Genomic DNA, 19,896 nt, shown 5'->3' with positions numbered 1-19,896 from the left:
CCTGGAGAAATTCTTGGTAGAACTCTTGCAGAAGTCTCTGGAGAAATGCCTGAATGAAATCCTAGAGGCATGTCAGGAGGAATACCTGGAATAATTCTTGAAAAAAATCCGGGAGGAATTTCCGAAGGAGTTCCTGGAGGAATCTCAAGATTCATTCCTGATGAAATACAAAGTTCGATTTCTGAGGGAATTCCAGGAGGATTTTCTGAAGGATTCTCAGGGGAAATACTGAAGAAACCGCTGAAATTCCTGAGGAAATCCTGAAATCCTGGATTAATTCCTGCGGGAGTTTCTGAAGGGATCCCAATAAGAGTTCTTCTAGAAATGTTTAAAATAATCTCGGAATTCGTTTTTGTAAGAATAACAGAAGAAATTTCCGGTGAATCCCTGGAGGAACTCTTGAAGTAATTTCTGAAGAAACCCGATGAGGAATCCCGGAAGCAAGCCCCATTAGGAACTCTTTATGGAATCTCAGGAGAGCTTTCTTAGCGAATACCTGGAAGATTTTTTGTAGGAATATTCCTGGATAAAAAAATGAAGAAATCAATGTCTGCAGTAATTGTTGAAGGAATACTAGGATCCCTAGTGGAGCGGACCTGGTGGGATGGTTAGAACACTTGACTATCACGCCGAGGGATCGAATCCCACTCCCAACAAACTCGCAAAATGTGACTTCTTCCTTCGGAAGGGAAATAAAGCGTGGGCTCCGAGATGAACTAGCCTAGGGCTAAAAATCTCGTTAATACATATAAAAAAACTAGGATCCCTAAAGGTTTTTTGTACAAATTTTTCAAGCAATTCTTGGAGTGTTTTTTTAAGAATCTCTAAGTAAAAATTTTCTAAAAGAATTTCTGGAATACATTCCTGCAGAAATACTTCGAATCATTCCAAATGTAATTATTGGAGCAATCTCTAGTGGAATTTTGGAAGGCATATATGGAGATATCCCTGTAGAAATCTCTGAATACCTGCAGAAATACCTTAAAGGATCTCTGGAGAAATTCCTGAAGGAAACTTCGAAAAAAGCACTGGAACAATTACTGGAGGAACCTTTATAGATATCCCAGGACAAATCCCCGAAAAAATGTCTAGTGGAATCCCTAGATGAATTCTTGATTGAATTTCTGGAAGAAGCCAAGATGGAATCACTGAATTCAGCTATGAAAAAAAATCTTGGAGGAATTGTTCGTATTCATATAGTTTACAAAACTATGAACAAATCTGAAACAGTCATTTTGATTACTCAAAACTACAATACTGATTTGCATATTCACATATCGGGCGCCCATCCCGCTTAAAATTCATCTCAAGTCAGGCCCCCCTGGGCCCCCTCCAGGAAAAAATCCTAGTTACGCCAATGGTTCTCTCTTGTAACAAGAGCCTTTTTCACTCTCTTTACCCAGCACCAAAGATTCTACACATTTTTTAATTGAGAACCCCAAAACTACCTGATTCGGAGAATGTTTTAATTGTCAAACATACAACAACAGATCAAAAACTCTACTATCATCAGCCAGCTTCGATCTGGTGCTGCGAATGAAACAAAAAAAAATGAACCTGTCCTAGCAAAAAACAGCGATTATGAAATTGGGACTTTGTACTCGCGAATCGCACTCGCGTATCAACGTTAAGAGTACCTACCACCTATGCTTAACGATCACATTCGGCAGCCGTACCAGCTGGCTGATTTACCATCTCCATCAGTCATTTGTTGAGTCTCATCAACGACGGTAGACATGTTCACGATTCTAGTGCTGTTGGCCCTGGTGGCCTTTCTGTGGTTAGTGTACCATCGCAGGATGGCACGGGTTGCGAAGATCGCCGCTCACTTCCCCCATCCGAAACCGGTGCTACCGCTGTTGGGTAACGCATGGATGTTTGCCAACAAAGATGCAGCGGCCATCTTCCACACCGTTCTGGATCTGCACAAACAGTGCGGTCCGGATCTGGTTACGTACGGGTTGTTCGGGGACGTCCAGTTGCATGTGTCCAGCCCGAAGGCTATCGAGCGGATTCTGCTATCGAAGGTCACCAAGAAGAACTATATCTACGAGTATCTGGAACCGTGGTTGGGTAGCGGTCTGTTGCTATCGTTTGGTGAGAAGTGGTTCCAGCGGCGCAAGATCATCACACCAACGTTTCATTTTAAGATTCTGGAGCAATTTTTGGAGGTGTTCAATGAAGAAACTGATCGTTTGGTGACGAAGCTGGAGCAGCATATTGGAGAAGAGGAGTTCGATATGTACCAGTATATTACGTTACATGCGCTAGACAGCATTTGCGGTAAGTTTTGTTATTCTCAGGGAGAATGATAAATGAGCTCTATTTAGTAAAACCGAAAATTTACTTTTTTTAAAAGGTTTGTAGGTATATTGCGATTGAATTTATTGCGAATCGTCATTATTTTATGAATTTACAACATACTAGTAAAATAATATCTCAAAGATTCCCAACATGTTTAAGCATTACCTTTGTCAAAATTCAACTTCAGATTCACTCGTACAAGCATTCTCTTCGGACTTGAAGTGGCTATCGTGAGCGAACAAATAGTCGTAAAACAAATTTCCTATGCCTGAATGCTTACAAAACACGATTATGCGATTTCGGTAAAGTTATGTATGACGTATCGCATTTCTTGCCGTGCTCGCATATGATCATTTGTCACGGTGATGATGCTGTCGATTCCCAGGGTAATTATCATCAGCGTCAGACGAAGCAGAACCTGTGCTAAATGACGAGTTATATGTTTGGGGAATTTCTTTATATCAAGCATTGCGTACACTAGAACGAAACTGGTTTTCAAAGGCAAGCCCGCGAAGAAAAAACTCACGCAAAATTCTACGATTGGAAGTTGAAGGCTTCTAAAAATATAAAGGCGTAACAGAGTAAGCAAAAGGCGTACAGAATAACACAAATGTGTTCCAATGTTTTTATGTTGTGGTTTTTCGTTGTAATATTGGCCTTCAAGCGCAATATAGTGCTGACGCGATTCAACTTTCTGCGCGCCAAAGCATGATTTCACCCGAAAAGTTAGTTTTTGCAATTTCTCATCGTAATAGGCTGTTTTACCTCACGCAAATCTGCCAGGAAAAGGCCTGGGCAATGGTTCATTACAGCACTGATTTGCGTTGCGTAATGAACCATTACAGCACTGTTTTCAATTTTGATCAACTTCTTGATGCTTTCTGGACGCAAGTTTGAAAAATTGTGACAACTGCACAGTACACTGCGACCACTTTCTATAGCCGCACCCTCAGTTTCACATGTCTAGCAATATCAAAGATAGAATCGATATGGAAAACAATATGCATCTGATAGTTATTGCAAAATATGATGTTTGCAAGCATAACTTTCTTCATGTGTATATTTTCCATATCAAAAAAACAGTTTTTCGACAATTTGGGCGACCATTTTCTATAGCCGCACTTCGGGTTTTCCTTAGATCAGCTGCTTTATCATAAAGTATGCTCATTATTACTGCTTTAAATGACCAAATAAAGCTTATCAAGACCAAACCAAAGAAGTTTAACGAAATACTTAAGTAACAAGGTCTTTAAATACGAGAAATAGGGCACAGACTTGGTAAACTGGTGTTTTATGGATAAGTTATTAAAGATATCCCAAAAAACTAAAAAAAAATCGAATTAAATCTCAAGTATAAATGCTGCTGACTCAAAACAATCATTGCATTATACTTCCATTTTCAATTTTTTGCGTATAACCCTTATTAATATAATTAAATTGTAAAAAAATCGATTTTTTAATCTTTTAAATGGAAAATTCATAAGTTTTTGTGTATCAATCCTGATGAAACTTGGAAAAGACATCGTATACAACATCAATATACAATGAAGATACTTCGGGAATTCATCAAACTCAACTTAGAAGGTCAGCATTGTCTTCGCTACCATTTAAACATAAGATGAATATTTTAAATTATGAAGACGATTTGTAATAACAGCTTTTATCCAACTTTCCATCAATTTGACGATATTTGGTTAAGTAAAAATGATGTGTTTCTATCAAAAGATTTCAAATATAGATGTTCCTGTTCATTTTGGGGCAAAAGAAAAGAAAGGGGTTATGATTGTAGTCTTCCTGTAGTTCTGGTTGATTTTATATCATAAATTGTAAAATTGGGCTAAGTTTAGTGAAGTGCTGGCGCAAAATTAAGCTCTTGCATCTATTAGGATTATTTAAATCTGTATTCATGAGGATCATTAGCAACTGTTTAGTTGAATTTTCAGTGATATAATGTCATAAATATTGCGTATTCATCCAAATAAAGCGAATATTAGGTTAAATTTAATTCTAAAGTTCCAGAAAAGTGATTGTTAAATTGGTATTACAGCCTTAAATCTTATAGAAATCATCCAAGAAATCATGTTTCAAATAAATATTGCCGATAGGAAGCAATAGAATATATTTGTCAACTTAAAATATTGTTTTTGTGATTTAAAGAGAACTTTTAAGTAAAAATAGTGAAAGTTAACTAGTTTTTTGTACTAAGAAAACTAATTGGTTGATTTTTTCATTGCTTTTCGTTAGTTTTATTTCCAATTTGCTTAATTTTGTCATTTGAGACAGTTTGATCAAATGATTTCTTATAAAAAATCAGATTACCGAAGAAGAACCCGTAGTGCGGCTATAGAAAATGGTCGCCCAAATTATGGAAATAACGTGTTTTTCGCTTAACAAACAAATAGTTTACAATACTTATTCATGTAAATCATATATATTACAAACACTAGTTGATACACATCGTTCCACATATCGATTGAATCGTAAAAATTTCTAGAAGTGCGAAATCGTGGGTGCGGCTATAGAAAGTGGCCGCAGTGTATAACCTACTATGCTCAGACTTCCTTAAACATGGCTATGAACATCAGTGTTCAGTTTGATGAAAAAGGTATGCTAAAAACTATCATCAAGTGGTAATTTATGAAATTGCAAAAAACGTTGTACGCAACTCGGTGCAGAACTCGATTTTTACAGCACTTGTCGTAATTATCCAACTCGGCAAGCCTCGTTGGATAAATGTACGACTCGTGCTGTAAAAATCTTCATTCTGCACCTTGTTGCGTAAACTACTATTTTAGGACACATTTGGCTTTCACGAATTTTAAAATTTTTTGCTCATCTCCTACAGCATTGATGTCAAAGAAGCAAATAACCACAAAACATAAGAGAATATGATGCCGTTCTAAAATATCCAACTTATTACGTAAACCGTCTACCCCCGTTGGTTTGATCGACACCTCATGCAAACCAACGGGGTTCATTATTTAATTTGAACTTCTAGTAACCCTGTGGGCATCGAAAAACACACTGATGGTAACCCTTTTTGCTGTTTTGTTTTGATTCTCCGTTCCGTTTCACCCCGTTCCATGAGCAGAATGACGTTTGAACAATTTTTAGTTTGAACGATGTGCAGATTAACGGGGGTCAAATTAAAAAGTGTTCAGATTAGATGCGGGCAAACCAACGGGGGTAGACGGTATTAGGGTGTTCCAGAAGAAAATCTATCAAAATATCAACCTTTTTAGGTTTTTCTGATTACAAATGTGGTAGTTACATATGTTTCATTAATTTTATCGGCATACGTTTCGGAATGCAATATCTTTCAATTTGTGCCGAAAGAAAGAATCTTTTACAAGTTTTAGTGTAGTTATGATTTTTTGAAATTCGAAAATAGTCGAAAAACACAAAATCAATTTGATGCACCTCTTAATTTCAATGGATTTGGCTGAAATTTTGACCAGTTACTCTTTTTAGGAGTCCAATCAAAATATGGGGCTGGACTTGAGAATCGGAGAACATTATTGAAAAAGTAGACAGGCCCAATAGCAGTGTTTGTTGTGATTTTTTTATTCAACTTTTTTTATAATTTTCGACCTCATATATTGATTTGTTACCTGGGTGGACATTGTTCGATTAACGTGCGAAACAAAATGTTTCCTACTTCAAGGTTAAACCACAATTCAAGTTATTTACATTGTTATTATTTTGAACAATTTCACATAATGTTTAACTTTATTCCACGTGCTCGAAAATTGTTAAATTCAGCTATAACAACATTTAGCATACATATTTGTAGTTCACTGTGAAATTTTCAGCTCAATCTTTTGAAGAAGAACAAAGTTACAGCATGTCGAAGTTGGTCATAGTGTATGGAAATCATCGAATTTCGCTGCTATTTTAATGAACATAACTGTAGTGTATATGCTTAATAAGCGAACAGAATCCCTATGTAAGGTAAGAAATCTAGCTTTGAACTAGTCAAATTGTAATCTTAATTTGAAACATTTCGAAATTCGTCAAAATGACAAACTTTTTGGGCAAATATTGTCCCAAAAAAGTTGGTAAATGGCTTTCCGTAATATAATCTGGTAGAATCAAAAGCATTGAATGAAGCGTTTTGCCTTTCTCGTACACTAAGTGTACTGGAAAGGCTATATGTTCACTCCAAAAATGACTTTTTGATAGAAGGCTCGGAGGGACGTGACACATATACCAATCAACTCAGCTCGACGAATTGGGGTGATGTCTGTGTGTGTGTGTGTGTGTGTGTTTGTGTGTGTGTGTGTGTGTGTGTGTGTGTGTGTGTGTGTGTGTGTGTGTGTGTGTGTGTGTGTGTGTGTGTGTGTGTGTGTGTGTGTGTGTGTGTGTTTTTTATTCTAGGAGTCCAAAAATCTTCTAAAGACGCTGTGTGGGATTCGAATGTGCGCCTACCCACTAAAAACACTCTCCTAGTTCACCTCCACCTTAAATTCCCCTCCGGTACCACCATGCAGTATTTCTTCGGAGGGGAGGCGTTTTGTGCCTTGTGCAGCATCACCAATTTGTTATTCTACGATTTTATTGTTATAGTTTCCTAAGCTCTTTCGCTACCTTCATGCTGAGCCATTTAGCTCTTGCTATTAATTTGTTTAATTTCTAGCGTTTCACCGATCAGCGTGCAACATGCGTCGTGCTGAGCCATTTAGCTCCTGTTAGTGAATTTGTTATTTTCCTATTTTTGTCGCCATTCAGCGACACTTCAACTCCAGTCAGTGCACATTACAATTTGTTAATTTGTTAATTTGCAATTTGTTAATCTTCTACGTTTTTTCGCCATTAAGCGACTTACTTCGGCTCCTGTTAGTCCAAAACTATCAGTTCACCACGATCGCTCGCTACTCGGATAGCCCCCGGCGGTGGACCCATCCTACTCCGACGTGTGTGTGTGTGTGTGTGTGTGTGTGTGTGTGTGTGTGTGTGTGTGTGTGTGTGTGTGTGTGTGTGTGTGTGTGTGTGTGTGTTGTGTGTGTTTGTGTGTTTGTGTGTGTGTGTGTGTGTGTGTGTGTTTGTGTGTGTGTGTGTGTGTGTATGTGTGTGTATATGTGTGAGTATGTACAAAAAAAACTCACATCACTTTTTGGCAGTAAACCTCAACCGATTTTTTTAAAACACGGACACGTTTAGTACTTCCAGTGAGCTGTTCGCTCTTTGAAGGAAGCACGACACTAGACAACGGACTAGCATGCAACGCCCAGTGGCACAGCCGAAAACTTTTTCCTGACAGCTGCGGCGGGAATCGAACCCGCGCTCCTTAGCACGATGCGACTAAATGCTTGGTGACACTAGCCGCACGACCACGAAGCCACACTTTTAACGATCGACGGTTCATTCGACGCGGAATCTGGTCCCATTGTTGCCTATTGAAAATGGTTCGGATCGGTCCAGCCGTTCCGGAGTTATGGCCATTTAGGTGTTCCGGACCGGTACCCCAGGAAGGGGCCAGATATGAAAACGCTACAAACCCATCCATGCGACACATCAAACTATGGCATTTTCCATAACTTGATGAACGGTAAGCAGATAAATAGTCTCGGTTATATCTGAACCGGTAGTGTCCCGGAACCGGTTCCGGGTGTCCAGCCGGAAGTGGCCAAACATAAAAGTGGACTAAACCCATGAATGCGACATATCAAACTGCGGCTTTTTCAATAACCTGATGAACAGTAAGCAGGAAAATATTCTCAGACTATATTAGAACCGGTAGTGTTCCGGAACCGGTTGCAGATGTCCCGCCGGAGGTGGCCAAGTATAAAAGTTAACCAAACACATGCATGCGACATATCAAATAGTGGCTTTTTTGATATCCTGATGAACAGTTTGCAGGAAAATATTCTCAGACCATATATGAACCGGTTGTGTTTCGGAACCGGTTCCAGGTGTCCGCCGGAAGTGGCCAAATATAAAATTGAACCAAAACCATACATGCGACATATCAAACCGCGGCTTTTTAGATAATCTGATGAACAGTAAGCAGGAAAGCATTCTTTAACCATATCGGAACCGGTAGTGTTCCGGAACCGGTTCAGATGTCCCGTCGGAGATGGCCAAGTATAACCCATGCATGCGACATATCAAATAGTGGCTTTTTTGTTATTTTGATGAACAGTAAGCAGGAAAATATTGTCAGAACATATCTGAACCGGTAATGTCCGGAACCGGTTCTGGGTGTCCCGCCGGACATGGCCAAATATAAAAGTGAACCAAACCCAGGCATGTAACACATCAAATCGCGGATTTGTAGGTGTCTCGAGTTGTCAAAAAAAAGTTTCCGGCCATATTTGGGACAACCGATAGTGTTCCGCAACGGTTGAACGGTTAACATAAAAAAAAAATCATAGACCATACTTTGGAATACCAATAGTGTGCCGAAACCGGTTCCAGGTTCCCCAACGAAATTGGTAAAATGTATTTATGTATTGATATATTTATGTTAAAAATCCATCCGACAAAAAGTCTACATGAATAAGTTAGTTGGTAAAAAAACAAGAAACAATACAATAAAACTTAACGAATTAAAAAATACATCTTCATCATCTTCTTCGGAGAGCATTGCGTAGCTGGTTTGAACTTCTGCCAAACTCAAACACGGATTCTACCTCCAAAAACGCCCTAATCATCGCTGTCAGTGGCGCATGGTAACGATGGTACCTGATTTGCAGCAACGAATAATTCTGTAACCACCTTTGAGGAACTCGGAAGTTCAATTGCGCAAGTATTTCTGGGCAATCTACTTCACCATTCAGGAGGTTTGCTACAAATGTTGCCTGTTGTATTGTCCTCCTACGCTCCAAAGAATCTGAATCTAATAGTAGGCATCTGTCCAAATATGGTGGCAAATTCGTCGGATCTCGCCAGGGAAGATTTCGCAAAGTCATTCTCAGGAATCGCTTTTGTACCCGTTCAAGTCGAAGAATCCACGTGACTTCATACGGACAGCAGATAACAGATGCATTCTCAAGTATTGGCCGTACAAGCGAGCAGTAAAGCGACTTTAGGCAATGCGGGTCAGTAAAATACTTTGCAATTTTTGAAATAAATCCAAGTTGTCGATTCGCTTTAGAAATTATCTCTTGGAAGTGTAGACGGAAGGCCAGTTTTGGATCAAGAAGGACGCCCAGATCTTTGACCCTGTCAACTCTCTGCAGCGAGACGCCATCAATGTTGTAGTCAAATGCGATTGGGTTCTTGATACGATGAAACGTCATTACCACCAGGGTGCAAAATGTTCATATATGAACATTTTGCACCCTGGTGGTAATGACGTTTCATCGTACTATAGTCATTGACTGAAAACAGCACGAATTTGAATGATTCTGCACTGAATATTCAAAACAAACAAATTCATTTTCGCTCTCCCTCTTCACACAGTCAGTCAATTCGTAGTCATTGAATATGAAGCCGATCGGGAAACATCTTCATAATTATCTACGTTTATGGCTACGATTCCTTCCAAAAACACTCAATATCAATCAGATGGGAAAAAAATCTGTGTAAAGCACCGTTAAATGTAATCGAAACGTTAAAATTTTATCAGCAATTTAACACTTTGTAAGATGTTTACAAATATTCATTGACTTTCATTCAGTTGACAAATGAGTATCGAGCAGCTGAATATGAATATGCAAGCAAGTGAATGAAAATTGCCGCACGGTGAACTTCAACTCCTCTGCTCGAAAATTTTGCGCCCTGATTACCACACATTTTGAAATACTGATGATTAGCTTGTTCCGGCAACACCATTCGACGAACAGGTCCAGTAAACGTTGCAATTGATGACAATCCTCCAGAGTTGATACAACAATATAAAGCTTCAGGTCATCTGCATACACAAGTTTACGTCTTGGTCCCAATAAGGCAACAACATCATTGAAAAACAGAATGAAGAGCAAGGGAACCAAATTGCTCCCCTGAGGCACACCTGATGTGCTGGAAAACGGCTCCGAAACACAGGAATCAAGTTGAACACGTAGAGTTCTATCAGACAGGTATGACTGCAACCAGGCTTTAACTGTCGACGATGCTCCCAGACGAGAGAGCTTGCACTAGATAATTTTGTGATCAATTTTGTCAAAAGCTGCTTTGAGGTCAGTATATATGACATCAACCTGTGCGTTTTGCTCCATTGCAGTTATGTAAGTTTGTGTAAAGTCCAACAAATTAGAAACTACCGATCTGCCAGGCATAAAACCGTGTTGATCTGAGGAGATGTAACCTCTAGAGCAGGCTAATACAGCTTGACTAACGATTATCTCAAATAGCTTAGAAGCTGCAGAAAGACTTGTTATTCCTCGATAGTTATGAACATCTCGACGATCACCGGATTTGAATACGGGAAACATATACGGCTGCTTCCACAAAGCTGGAAATTTACCCTGGTTAAAAGACCGATTGAATATCACCTCAAGAGGTTTAACCAAAGCAGCAGCGCAGTGCCGAAGTAACGCGGCAGCAACCGAACCACAAAAAGTATACGCAGCATATTAAATAACTTCGCGATAACGCGAAGAGCGGTCAGCAAGAAAATAGTTTCAGGCCACATTTGAGACTAACGGTAGTGTTCCGGAATCAGTTTCGAGTGTCTCGCAGGAACCGGCGAAATGCACAAATGAACCACACCCATGCATGTAGTACATCAATTCGTGACTTTTTAGGAAAACTGGTTAACAATTTGCATGAAACTACACAGTTCAAAATTGTTACATCGAGTTCGCTGTAACAAAATGGCCTCCATCGCTTTCAACACAATTCTCCATCGGATTGTAAAATTACAGGTTGTCTGCAGTATGAAGCTTGCTTGCAACTTTGCGTGCAAGAAATTATTTTATGTAAAACCGTATGATATTGAATGGAAATTTACACGTTCTGATATTTACGTCATGTGTAGGTTTAAGATTTTTTTTTCTGTGTAGTTTAAGACCGCATCAGGGACAATCAGTAAGGGGTGAAATGTGAACCGAAATTGGTTGGAAAGTGGAAAGTGAAATTGAACCAAACCCATGCGTGTGGTACCATAAAACCACGCTAATTCGACAATAATTGCTGTCAAATTACCTGGGTAAACTTTTAATTCGATAAACAAACTATATTTTAGTTTTTCTTTAGATTGTAGGATTGGTTTTTGAATACAAATCCTACAGATATTGTGGTGTTACGAATTGATAGCTTGTTCCTCTTGCGATTGTTGATTTCCGAAGTTCACTGCGGTTGATCACAAAACGGATCAGGTGTCGGAAAGCACCAAATTTGAACTTTCGGAAGTAGCAGCTGCACGAGGAGCCGCTACGGGTGTGAGTAACAGGACTATATTGAATCATTCGTATTTACAGTGTATTACAATGTGACATTGTCGAATTAAAAAATGTCGTATTAAAGAGTGATGAATACGCAGGGTTTGACAGTACATGAAATAGCAGCTTTTTTGATAACACAACACAATGATCGATTTGTAAGAACTTAGCCTCAGATCATATTTTAGACAACCGGTAGTGTCCCGAAACCAGTTCTGGGTGTCCCACTGGAAGTGGTCAAATGTATGAGATAAAGCTAATTGTGTTTTTAGGTAACCTAATGCTCGTTGCCCAGGACTGAAAAGTAAGTAATGCTCGTTGGCAATGAAATAGTCTCAGACTATATTTGGGAGACCCGGAAGTAACCAAATGTACCATGCGATATATTACATCACGGCTTTTTTAATAACCTGAGGAACGGTTAACTAGAAAATAGGTTCATATCACATTAGAGACTGCCGGTAGAGTTGCACAACCAGCGTTTGGTACTTCGCCGGAACTACGAAAGTAAATAAATTCAATGCAAGCTATAAATATGTGTAAGAGAACAAATTCTTGACAAATTAAACCCACATTCAAACAGACGTCTCACTATACTTACTACCTATCGTTCTTATTTTCAATGGTCAATAAAATATAGCCTCAAATTTACAGAAAAAACTTTGTCGAAGACCGCAACGTGATCTGTGATTGTGCAAAAAGTTGGATCTTAGCTTGTTAGTATCGTCTTGATATTGATCAGTCTCCAGTGCTAGTAAAGGTGCTCAAGCAGTCAACAGAGAAGTCCGAAATTATTCAGCTCTGCTTATACGATGAACATAACGTCGGATCATGTGCCATTAATAAGTTTTAAGTCAATTCAATGATGGCTTTGCTAAAATGCTTGCTTTTCTAAAAAAAATATATCAGGATTTAGGAACACTTTGACTTACGTCGACGGAAAGATCGTGAGAACATGTAACTTAGCAAGAGCCGTGTTACTCCCAGCAAGGATGAAACCCCCGTCTTCAAGCCTCAGGGTCGGCAAGACGCTCGTGACACTCCGCGAAATGAAAACACTTGTAGATTCGGTAAAGCAAAACTCCCTATATTGATCGGTCTCGTGCACTTTTATTCCTACTTCCTGACGTCCTACTTTCCTCCTTCTAACTGCCTTCCTTTTAACTTCTTGGCGTCCGCCCTCAACACTGGACGACGTCTCCCACTTTCTTACGGACTAGTCCTACCTTACGTTCTTCTCTTTTCTTCGGTCTTTCTTCGGGGCCCCGCGCACTACACTGCCTTCGCTCCGCTCCTTTCGCCTGTCCACTGACTCCTTTTCTCCTTCCTGGGCCAGGGGGCGGGCAATTCTTCTCCTTTCCTCTTTCTCGATGGCTGCAGCCTCTCGCGGACCTTCCTCCTGTCCCGTGCGCCCCTCGAGTGTGTTGACGGACTCAAGGCTTCAGTGATCCGTAGAGTCACTGGAAAAAGCCTGGGTTCGTTGGCGCGTTTGGTGGTTGTATCGGGTTACAGGGATGCGGACACACTACAAATTGGCTAGTAGGGTCTACGCAGTGGTAGCGTCTTGCACTGTACGGGTCACTAACTTGGTTTTTTAAATAAAAACCGCGAGGTCCTGTGGGCACAATGGGAGACACATAATGGCGGATTAAGCACTATACGGACGGGCGATCTGGGTTCGGGGTTTCACAGAAATTTACCTGGATGTCCAGTTTCTCCTTCACACTTCCTTTTCTCCTAATCCTTCACAACGTCTTTCTTATACTCCAACTCTTAACTTCTACACTTTCTTAAATTTTTCCGGATGTCTGTCTACTTTAAAAAATTGCAACTCCTCTGTATGCAGATCACCAGGCTAATGATCTGTTGTAATGGAGCTCGTTGACCCCAAACCTTTGGCCATTGACCCGTTGTGTATCCTCCTCATGATGGCCACCCAGTTCGCCTCCCATGGCCGCCCATTTCGCCACCCCCATGGCCGCCCATTCGTGCAGTCCTGTGCAGCCTGGTGGTGGCTAGCAGAACTACCGTCGTCCTTGTATAGGGCAGTGCAGTGATGGCTGCGTTCGTGGGATTTTTGGGACGTTACACTTAACCTAACTACAAACGTTTTCTTTTTTTTTGACAAAATTTAACGAATACTAAACGTGACAAATCTCATCAATACTGGACGTTACACTGACACTTGTTACAAACATATTCGACGAGAAAGGCACTATCACCACTAGGTGGATGAATTTGGGTTTTTTTCATTGAAAATAAGTACTTTAAAAACCACTGCGATTTTACTCATTTCCCCCACAGAGGAGGCACATTTTCGGTGCACTCGTACAGCTCACGCATTGTCACACGCAATAAGTGAATACGTTAATTGAAAGCAAATTCATTGTAGAATCGACCAACCGAATAATATTCCACATTATTTGTCATAAAATTATCAAATTTATGTTATTATTACTTGGAGAATCTTATCTTGAATTGAACCATTTGTAACCTAGATTTGAACACAGAGAACAGACATTCAAGTCCAGTTCCAAAACTGTGTAAGGTATTTAACGCTCATTTGAAATCGGCAACACAAGTGGCAATAGCGTGGCGCTGCAATCGGTTAATTTCCCATACTAATTTAATTCACCACTTGAAATGTTTCAATTCACCACTGACTGTGGCAATATGGTGTTTGGTGGCGTTAGTGCTGTCATCGTGTATTGGTTTGCAACCTTACTCAAGTAAAGATTCATATCCTTACACAACTTTCCGAATGTAATTTGTTCTAGCCTGGATGTCTGTTCTCTGTGATTTGAACTAGTAAATGGGGGCGAGCTTCCAGTGTTAGCCTGCAGACTGCGCTAGTGGCTGCTTTGTTTACTCTTGAGACATGGAAAATTCCAAATTTAGTTTCCAGATTCCTGAAGAATTCCGAACATTCTGAGTTGAAATTCCACTGCCTAATCAAAAATAGTTATGAGAATAAGCAGATCCATGTGATTTTTAGTTGTTTAGCGTTAAATTGACGGGAATTGCTCGAGCTGCTGCCATCAGTAGTTTAAATCTAAATTAAAATTGGTTCAAATTATGATTACGATAGTTCAAATTAAGATTAAAATCATTATTGACAAATCATTGAATTTTTCTATGAAATTTGGTGCAAATGTAAACTTTTTACCACTTTACGAAAAGCTAATACCCGTGGCTTTCATATACCTGAGACTTCACCGTAGTAAATTATTTCCATGTGGGTGAAAAAATCAGTAAAAATTCCCGATGCTTCGGAAAGCCGCAATTTGTTTCAACTTATGATTACTTACCCTAATTGTTTTTTTTAGATCGATTTCCCATATTCACGTTCATATGGTTTACGGAACTACGGAGAAATGTGATACAGTCATTTGATTTCTCAAATCTGCAACACTGATACATGTAGCTTCATACACAAGTAACATTTTGATGACCAATTAGTCTTGTAGAGGTTTTGACTTACGATATCGTGTCCGCATACTAAACGTTAATTGCATATTTATCTGCGCTTCTTTTCTGAATTTCCATTTTTTTTACATTTTCAATCTCGTGAAGTGTAAATACACGACCAAATACGCGAATAACAGCCTGCGGAAATATTACTGTACGGATAACTCGACACGAGACACACCGATCCACGTAGATACGTCCTGACCGTTCGACACTGTACTTTGCAATGGCGATGGCGAAGCCCGCGATCGCGCATGTTCGATATCCGCTGTGCAGCAGTGGTTCATGCAGTGATGCCAACACAAAGAGGCTGTCAAATGATTCTGCATTGAACTATCATCAGAGGAAGGGGGTAGGAGACTATATGATTCAGTTCGGTATGCACCTCACATCCTCCTTCTTCTCTAAAAAAAAACTCAATCCTACATACTGGAATTCCCACAAAACGTTCTACACTACACCCTCCCGGAACCCTAACACTGCATAAACGACACAAAGTATACTTATTGTTTTCAAGATAATTCAAGTTTTAAATTCTCGCTGCACCAGGCGCCGAACGGTGTCATGCACACAAACTCAAACTTGCAGCTTGAAAACACGTCCATTTGAATTTGCTTTGAACAACTGATTCCTGTTTATCATTTTCCCTAGTAATTGAAATATAGTTTGAGAACTGTAACGAGCCCTCAAACCCAAGCTTACTCCTCACACAACTGAGCGTAGATACCACTATTAAATATATGGACACTTATCATGATTTCTCAAATAAACATAATTTTTAACATGTTTACGCTACTCAAGTCAGGGAGGGTGCAGGCACGTCAAACTCGAACAAAATACGCCTACCTACCATGCATCGAGCGCGCTTTCCCAAACAACACAATGCGATTTCGCGGACCATCCCCATCGGCAACACAAATTAATTTCCAAGCAGGATTCGACCAAGCCCAGGACGCGTTGTCAGTCGACATTAACACACCCACAAAAGATGAGCAGCAGGCGCCGCTTGCGGATTCTCTGACTCAAATAGACAGGGGCCGGCGAAGCTGGCCCGCAACTCAACTCGTCGAAAACTTATCGTTTACTGTTTTACATGCATGTTCATTGGTGTTAGTGAAATCACGTTTGACATATCGTTTTGTTTACATCCAATGTCTTCTTGCTTTTGTAGTGCCAGAAAATCCGTTTGCTTCGTCAACGGTTTTTTTTTTCTTTTCGATGAAAGTGTGTTTTGCGGTAAGTAATGATTTATAATATTATTACAAGGTGAATATAATTCGTTCCGTTTTACTAAAACGATTTCAGGTTGATGGAGGAATCCGACGAACGGGCTCGGCTGCTGAATGGATCATATTCTATTGTAGAAGATTTAGTCAGCAAGCACTGCGGAACCGACCGTGTCTACGAGGGAGAAATTTATGAAAGTAATGTGACAAACCTTGCTGATGTGCCCAGGAACGGATTACGGCAGTTCCGAAGGAGAGAAGATCATTGAGAAGGATTCCATACCGTGCGCGAGGCGGCTTCTCTGAAGATGCTTTCAGTCCTGGGCACCCACGGTGGTGCAGAGGGCCGAATTGAATGATTTCCATCCTGGGCGATTGCCAGTCATCACCTTGACATGTGGCCAGGTCCATTTTCTGTCGACTGACTTGCTTGATTTCGTTGTTGAGGCTGCGCCAACATGAGCCTCTGGATCTGCCTCCCCAGCGATGTCCTGCTGGGTTCCAATCTAACACTTGCTTGCAGATTTCGTTTCCGCCCCTGCATAGAGTGTGGCCGACCCGAAGATAACTCCCATAAAATGTGATGGCGACGTGATTAGTGGGCGAGTCAAGAGAATGTCTCATCTCGAATGGCAAATAACTACAAGTCGAGGATGTTGTCCCGAGGAAAACCACAGGCCTGTGCGAACGTTTTGAAGCAGTCCTATGATCGGTACAGCGTGGTTCGTCACACAATCTGGAAAAAAGTTAAGAATAGCGGTCAAGATCTCTGATCAATTCACGAAACTAATCAAGGCCATCTGTCCATCCAGCTATATACACCCCTTCTCATAATTTTAACCCACAACGGATCCATGCTGCTGCTGACCAAATGTAAGTGCACTTTATGATTATAATGATTATTTATTTTTTTTTTTTTTTCGCATGACTAGGAGTGCACAAGTGCGTACACATGATTTCCAGAAAATAACTTTATTAGCAGAGTTTACAAGTTCCATTCGAGAGACAAACCAGCCAAGGGCTGAAAGTCTCTATTTATTTTTTTTTTTTTTGTTTTAATTTATGTGTTTTTTTTTTAACAATTTGCTAATTCTACACTTCATGAAAGTCTCTATAATATAGCTAAATCAATCAATTTCCATTCGCGACTTCGAAGGCTGATATAAAAACGAGTAAAACACTCTTTCTTCTTAAGGGATTTCTAATGAGCGTATCCTAGGAGCGTATGAGTGAAAAAAGCTCCCATTCACTTTCTCACAGAAAATAAAATCATCACCGTAATCCCCAAATTCATAATATTAACTGAATGCACTATCGAATGATATGCTTCCTAAGCTTAACCCTTCAGCGCGCGCGCTGTTGTAAAAAGTACAACACTACCAAAAAACCTCGCTCTTCATTTACAGCGCGAGCGCGGTGCAGTTCACGCTAACGCCGCTTAGCACTAAAGTGCATAATTTCCAGACTACACCAAAAATGTGTAACCCTTGCACATTCACAAAATCAGCTCCTGTGTCCGCAAAATCGTTAAATTCGCAAAAAAAATTGTACAGCAATCTAGCTTGGTTTACTAGTGCCCTTGGAAATAAAAAAAAAATCGACATTTTGCATCCAGACGAGTATACGAGCTGTTTTTGAGAATGTGTAACTGTAACACATTTTTATGTGGTCTGGAAATTATGCACTTATGAGTAGGGCTTACACATTCTATGTGCTGAGTGGTTTTAGCGTGTTTCGGTAGCTTGATTAAGCGCGTTTTCGACGGTTAATACAGGCTAAAAGTACATCAGATACTATGTGATTCATACTGAATGCACCCTCGGGTGATTTGTGCATTCTAAGCTTTTACCGAGATTGGGAGTACATAAGAACCCTTTTTGATGCACAATATTAATCAAATGCACCCTCGGGTGATTTGTGCATCCTAAGCTTGTTTTGAGCTTGGAAGTACATAAGAATCCATTTGATGCACAATATTAACTAAATGCACCCTCGGATGATTTGTGCATCCTAAGCTTGTTTTGAGCATGGAAGTACATAAGAATCCATTTGATGCACAATATAACCTGAATGCACCCTCGGGTGATTTGTGCATCCTGAGCTTGTTTCGAGCATGGAAGTACATAAGAACCCATTTGATGCACAATATAACCTGAATGCACCCTCGGGTGATTTGTGCATCCTGAGCTTGTTTCGAGCATGGAAGTACATAAGAACCCATTTGATGCACAATATTAACTAAATGCACCCTCGGGTGATTTGTGCATCCTGAGCTTGTTTCGAGCATGGAAGTACATAAGAACCCATTTGATGCACAATATTAACTAAATGCACCCTCGGGTGATTTTTGCATCCTGAGCTTGTTTCGAGCATGGAAGTACATAAGAACCCATTTGATGCACAATATTAATCAAATGCACCCTCGGGTGATTTGTGCATCCTAAGCTTGTTTTGAGCTTGGAAGTACATAAGAATCCATTTGATGCACAATATTAACTAAATGCACCCTCGGGTGATTTGTGCATCCTGAGCTTGTTTCGAGCATGGAAGTACATAAGAACCCATTTGATGCACAATATTAACTAAATGCACCCTCGGGTGATTTGTGCATCCTGAGCTTGTTTCGAGCATGGAAGTACATAAGAACCCATTTGATGCACAATATAACCTGAATGCACTCTCGGGTGATTTGTGCATTCTAAGCTTGTTTCGAGCATGGAAGTACATAAGAACCCATTTGATGCACAATATTAACTAAATGCACCCTCGGGTGATTTGTGCATCCTGAGCTTGTTTCGAGCATGGAAGTACATAAGAACCCATTTGATGCACAATATTAATCAAATGCACCCTCGGGTGATTTTTGCATCCTAAGCTTGTTTTGAGCTTGGAAGTACATAAGAATCCATTTAATGCACAATATTAACTAAATGCACCCTCGGGTGATTTGTGCATCCTAAGCTTGTTTCGAGCATGGAAGTACATAAGAACCCATTTGATGCACAATATTAATCAAATGCACCCTCGGGTGATTTTTGCATCCTAAGCTTGTTTTGAGCTTGGAAGTACATAAGAACCCATTTGATGCACAATATTACCCGAATGCACCCTCGGGTGATTTGTGCATTCTAAGCTTTTACCGAGATTGGGAGTACATAAGAACCCATTTGATGCACAATATTAATCAAATGCACCCTCGGGTGATTTGTGCATCCTAAGCTTGTTTTGAGCTTGGAAGTACATAAGAACCCATTTGATGCACAATATAACCTGAATGCACCCTCGGGTGATTTGTGCATCCTAAGCTTGTTTCGAGCATGGGAGTACATAAGAACCCATTTGATGCACAATATAACCTGAATGCACCCTCGGGTGATTTGTGCATTCTAAGCTTTTACCGAGATTGGGAGTACATAAGAACCCATTTGATGCACAATATTAATCATATGCACCCTCGGGTGATTTGTGCATTCTAAGCTTTTATCGAGATTGGGAGTACATAAGAACCCATTTGATGCACAATATTAATCAAATGCACCCTCGGGTGATTTGTGCATCCTAAGCTTGTTTCGAGC

At 40.1% G+C, this 19,896-nt stretch overlaps 1 protein-coding gene and 1 long non-coding RNA gene across 2 annotated transcripts in view; both read left to right on the top strand.

Moving 5' to 3' along the window:
* Positions 1-1,669: 1,669 nt before the first annotated feature.
* The window catches only part of LOC109402042 (cytochrome P450 4c3-like), a 59,342-nt gene continuing 41,115 nt past the window's right edge, over positions 1,670-19,896 (top strand). The window contains exon 1 of the mRNA XM_029867137.2: positions 1,670-2,283. Within this exon, the coding sequence (XP_029722997.2) occupies positions 1,737-2,283 (547 nt within the window). The 5' untranslated portion in view covers positions 1,670-1,736. The remainder of the gene's footprint in view (positions 2,284-19,896) is intronic.
* Positions 16,134-19,896, top strand: part of LOC115268798 (uncharacterized) — a 31,424-nt gene continuing 27,661 nt past the window's right edge. The window contains exons 1-2 of the long non-coding RNA XR_009999411.1: positions 16,134-16,331; positions 16,401-17,194. This is a non-coding gene — a long non-coding RNA (uncharacterized LOC115268798). The remainder of the gene's footprint in view (positions 16,332-16,400; positions 17,195-19,896) is intronic.

This window comes from Aedes albopictus, chromosome 3 (genome assembly GCF_035046485.1).
Source record: "Aedes albopictus strain Foshan chromosome 3, AalbF5, whole genome shotgun sequence".
NCBI classification, from domain to species: domain Eukaryota; kingdom Metazoa; phylum Arthropoda; class Insecta; order Diptera; family Culicidae; genus Aedes; species Aedes albopictus.
The sequence above is the reverse complement of the archived record's forward strand: the minus strand, read 5'-3'. Positions and strand labels throughout refer to the sequence as shown.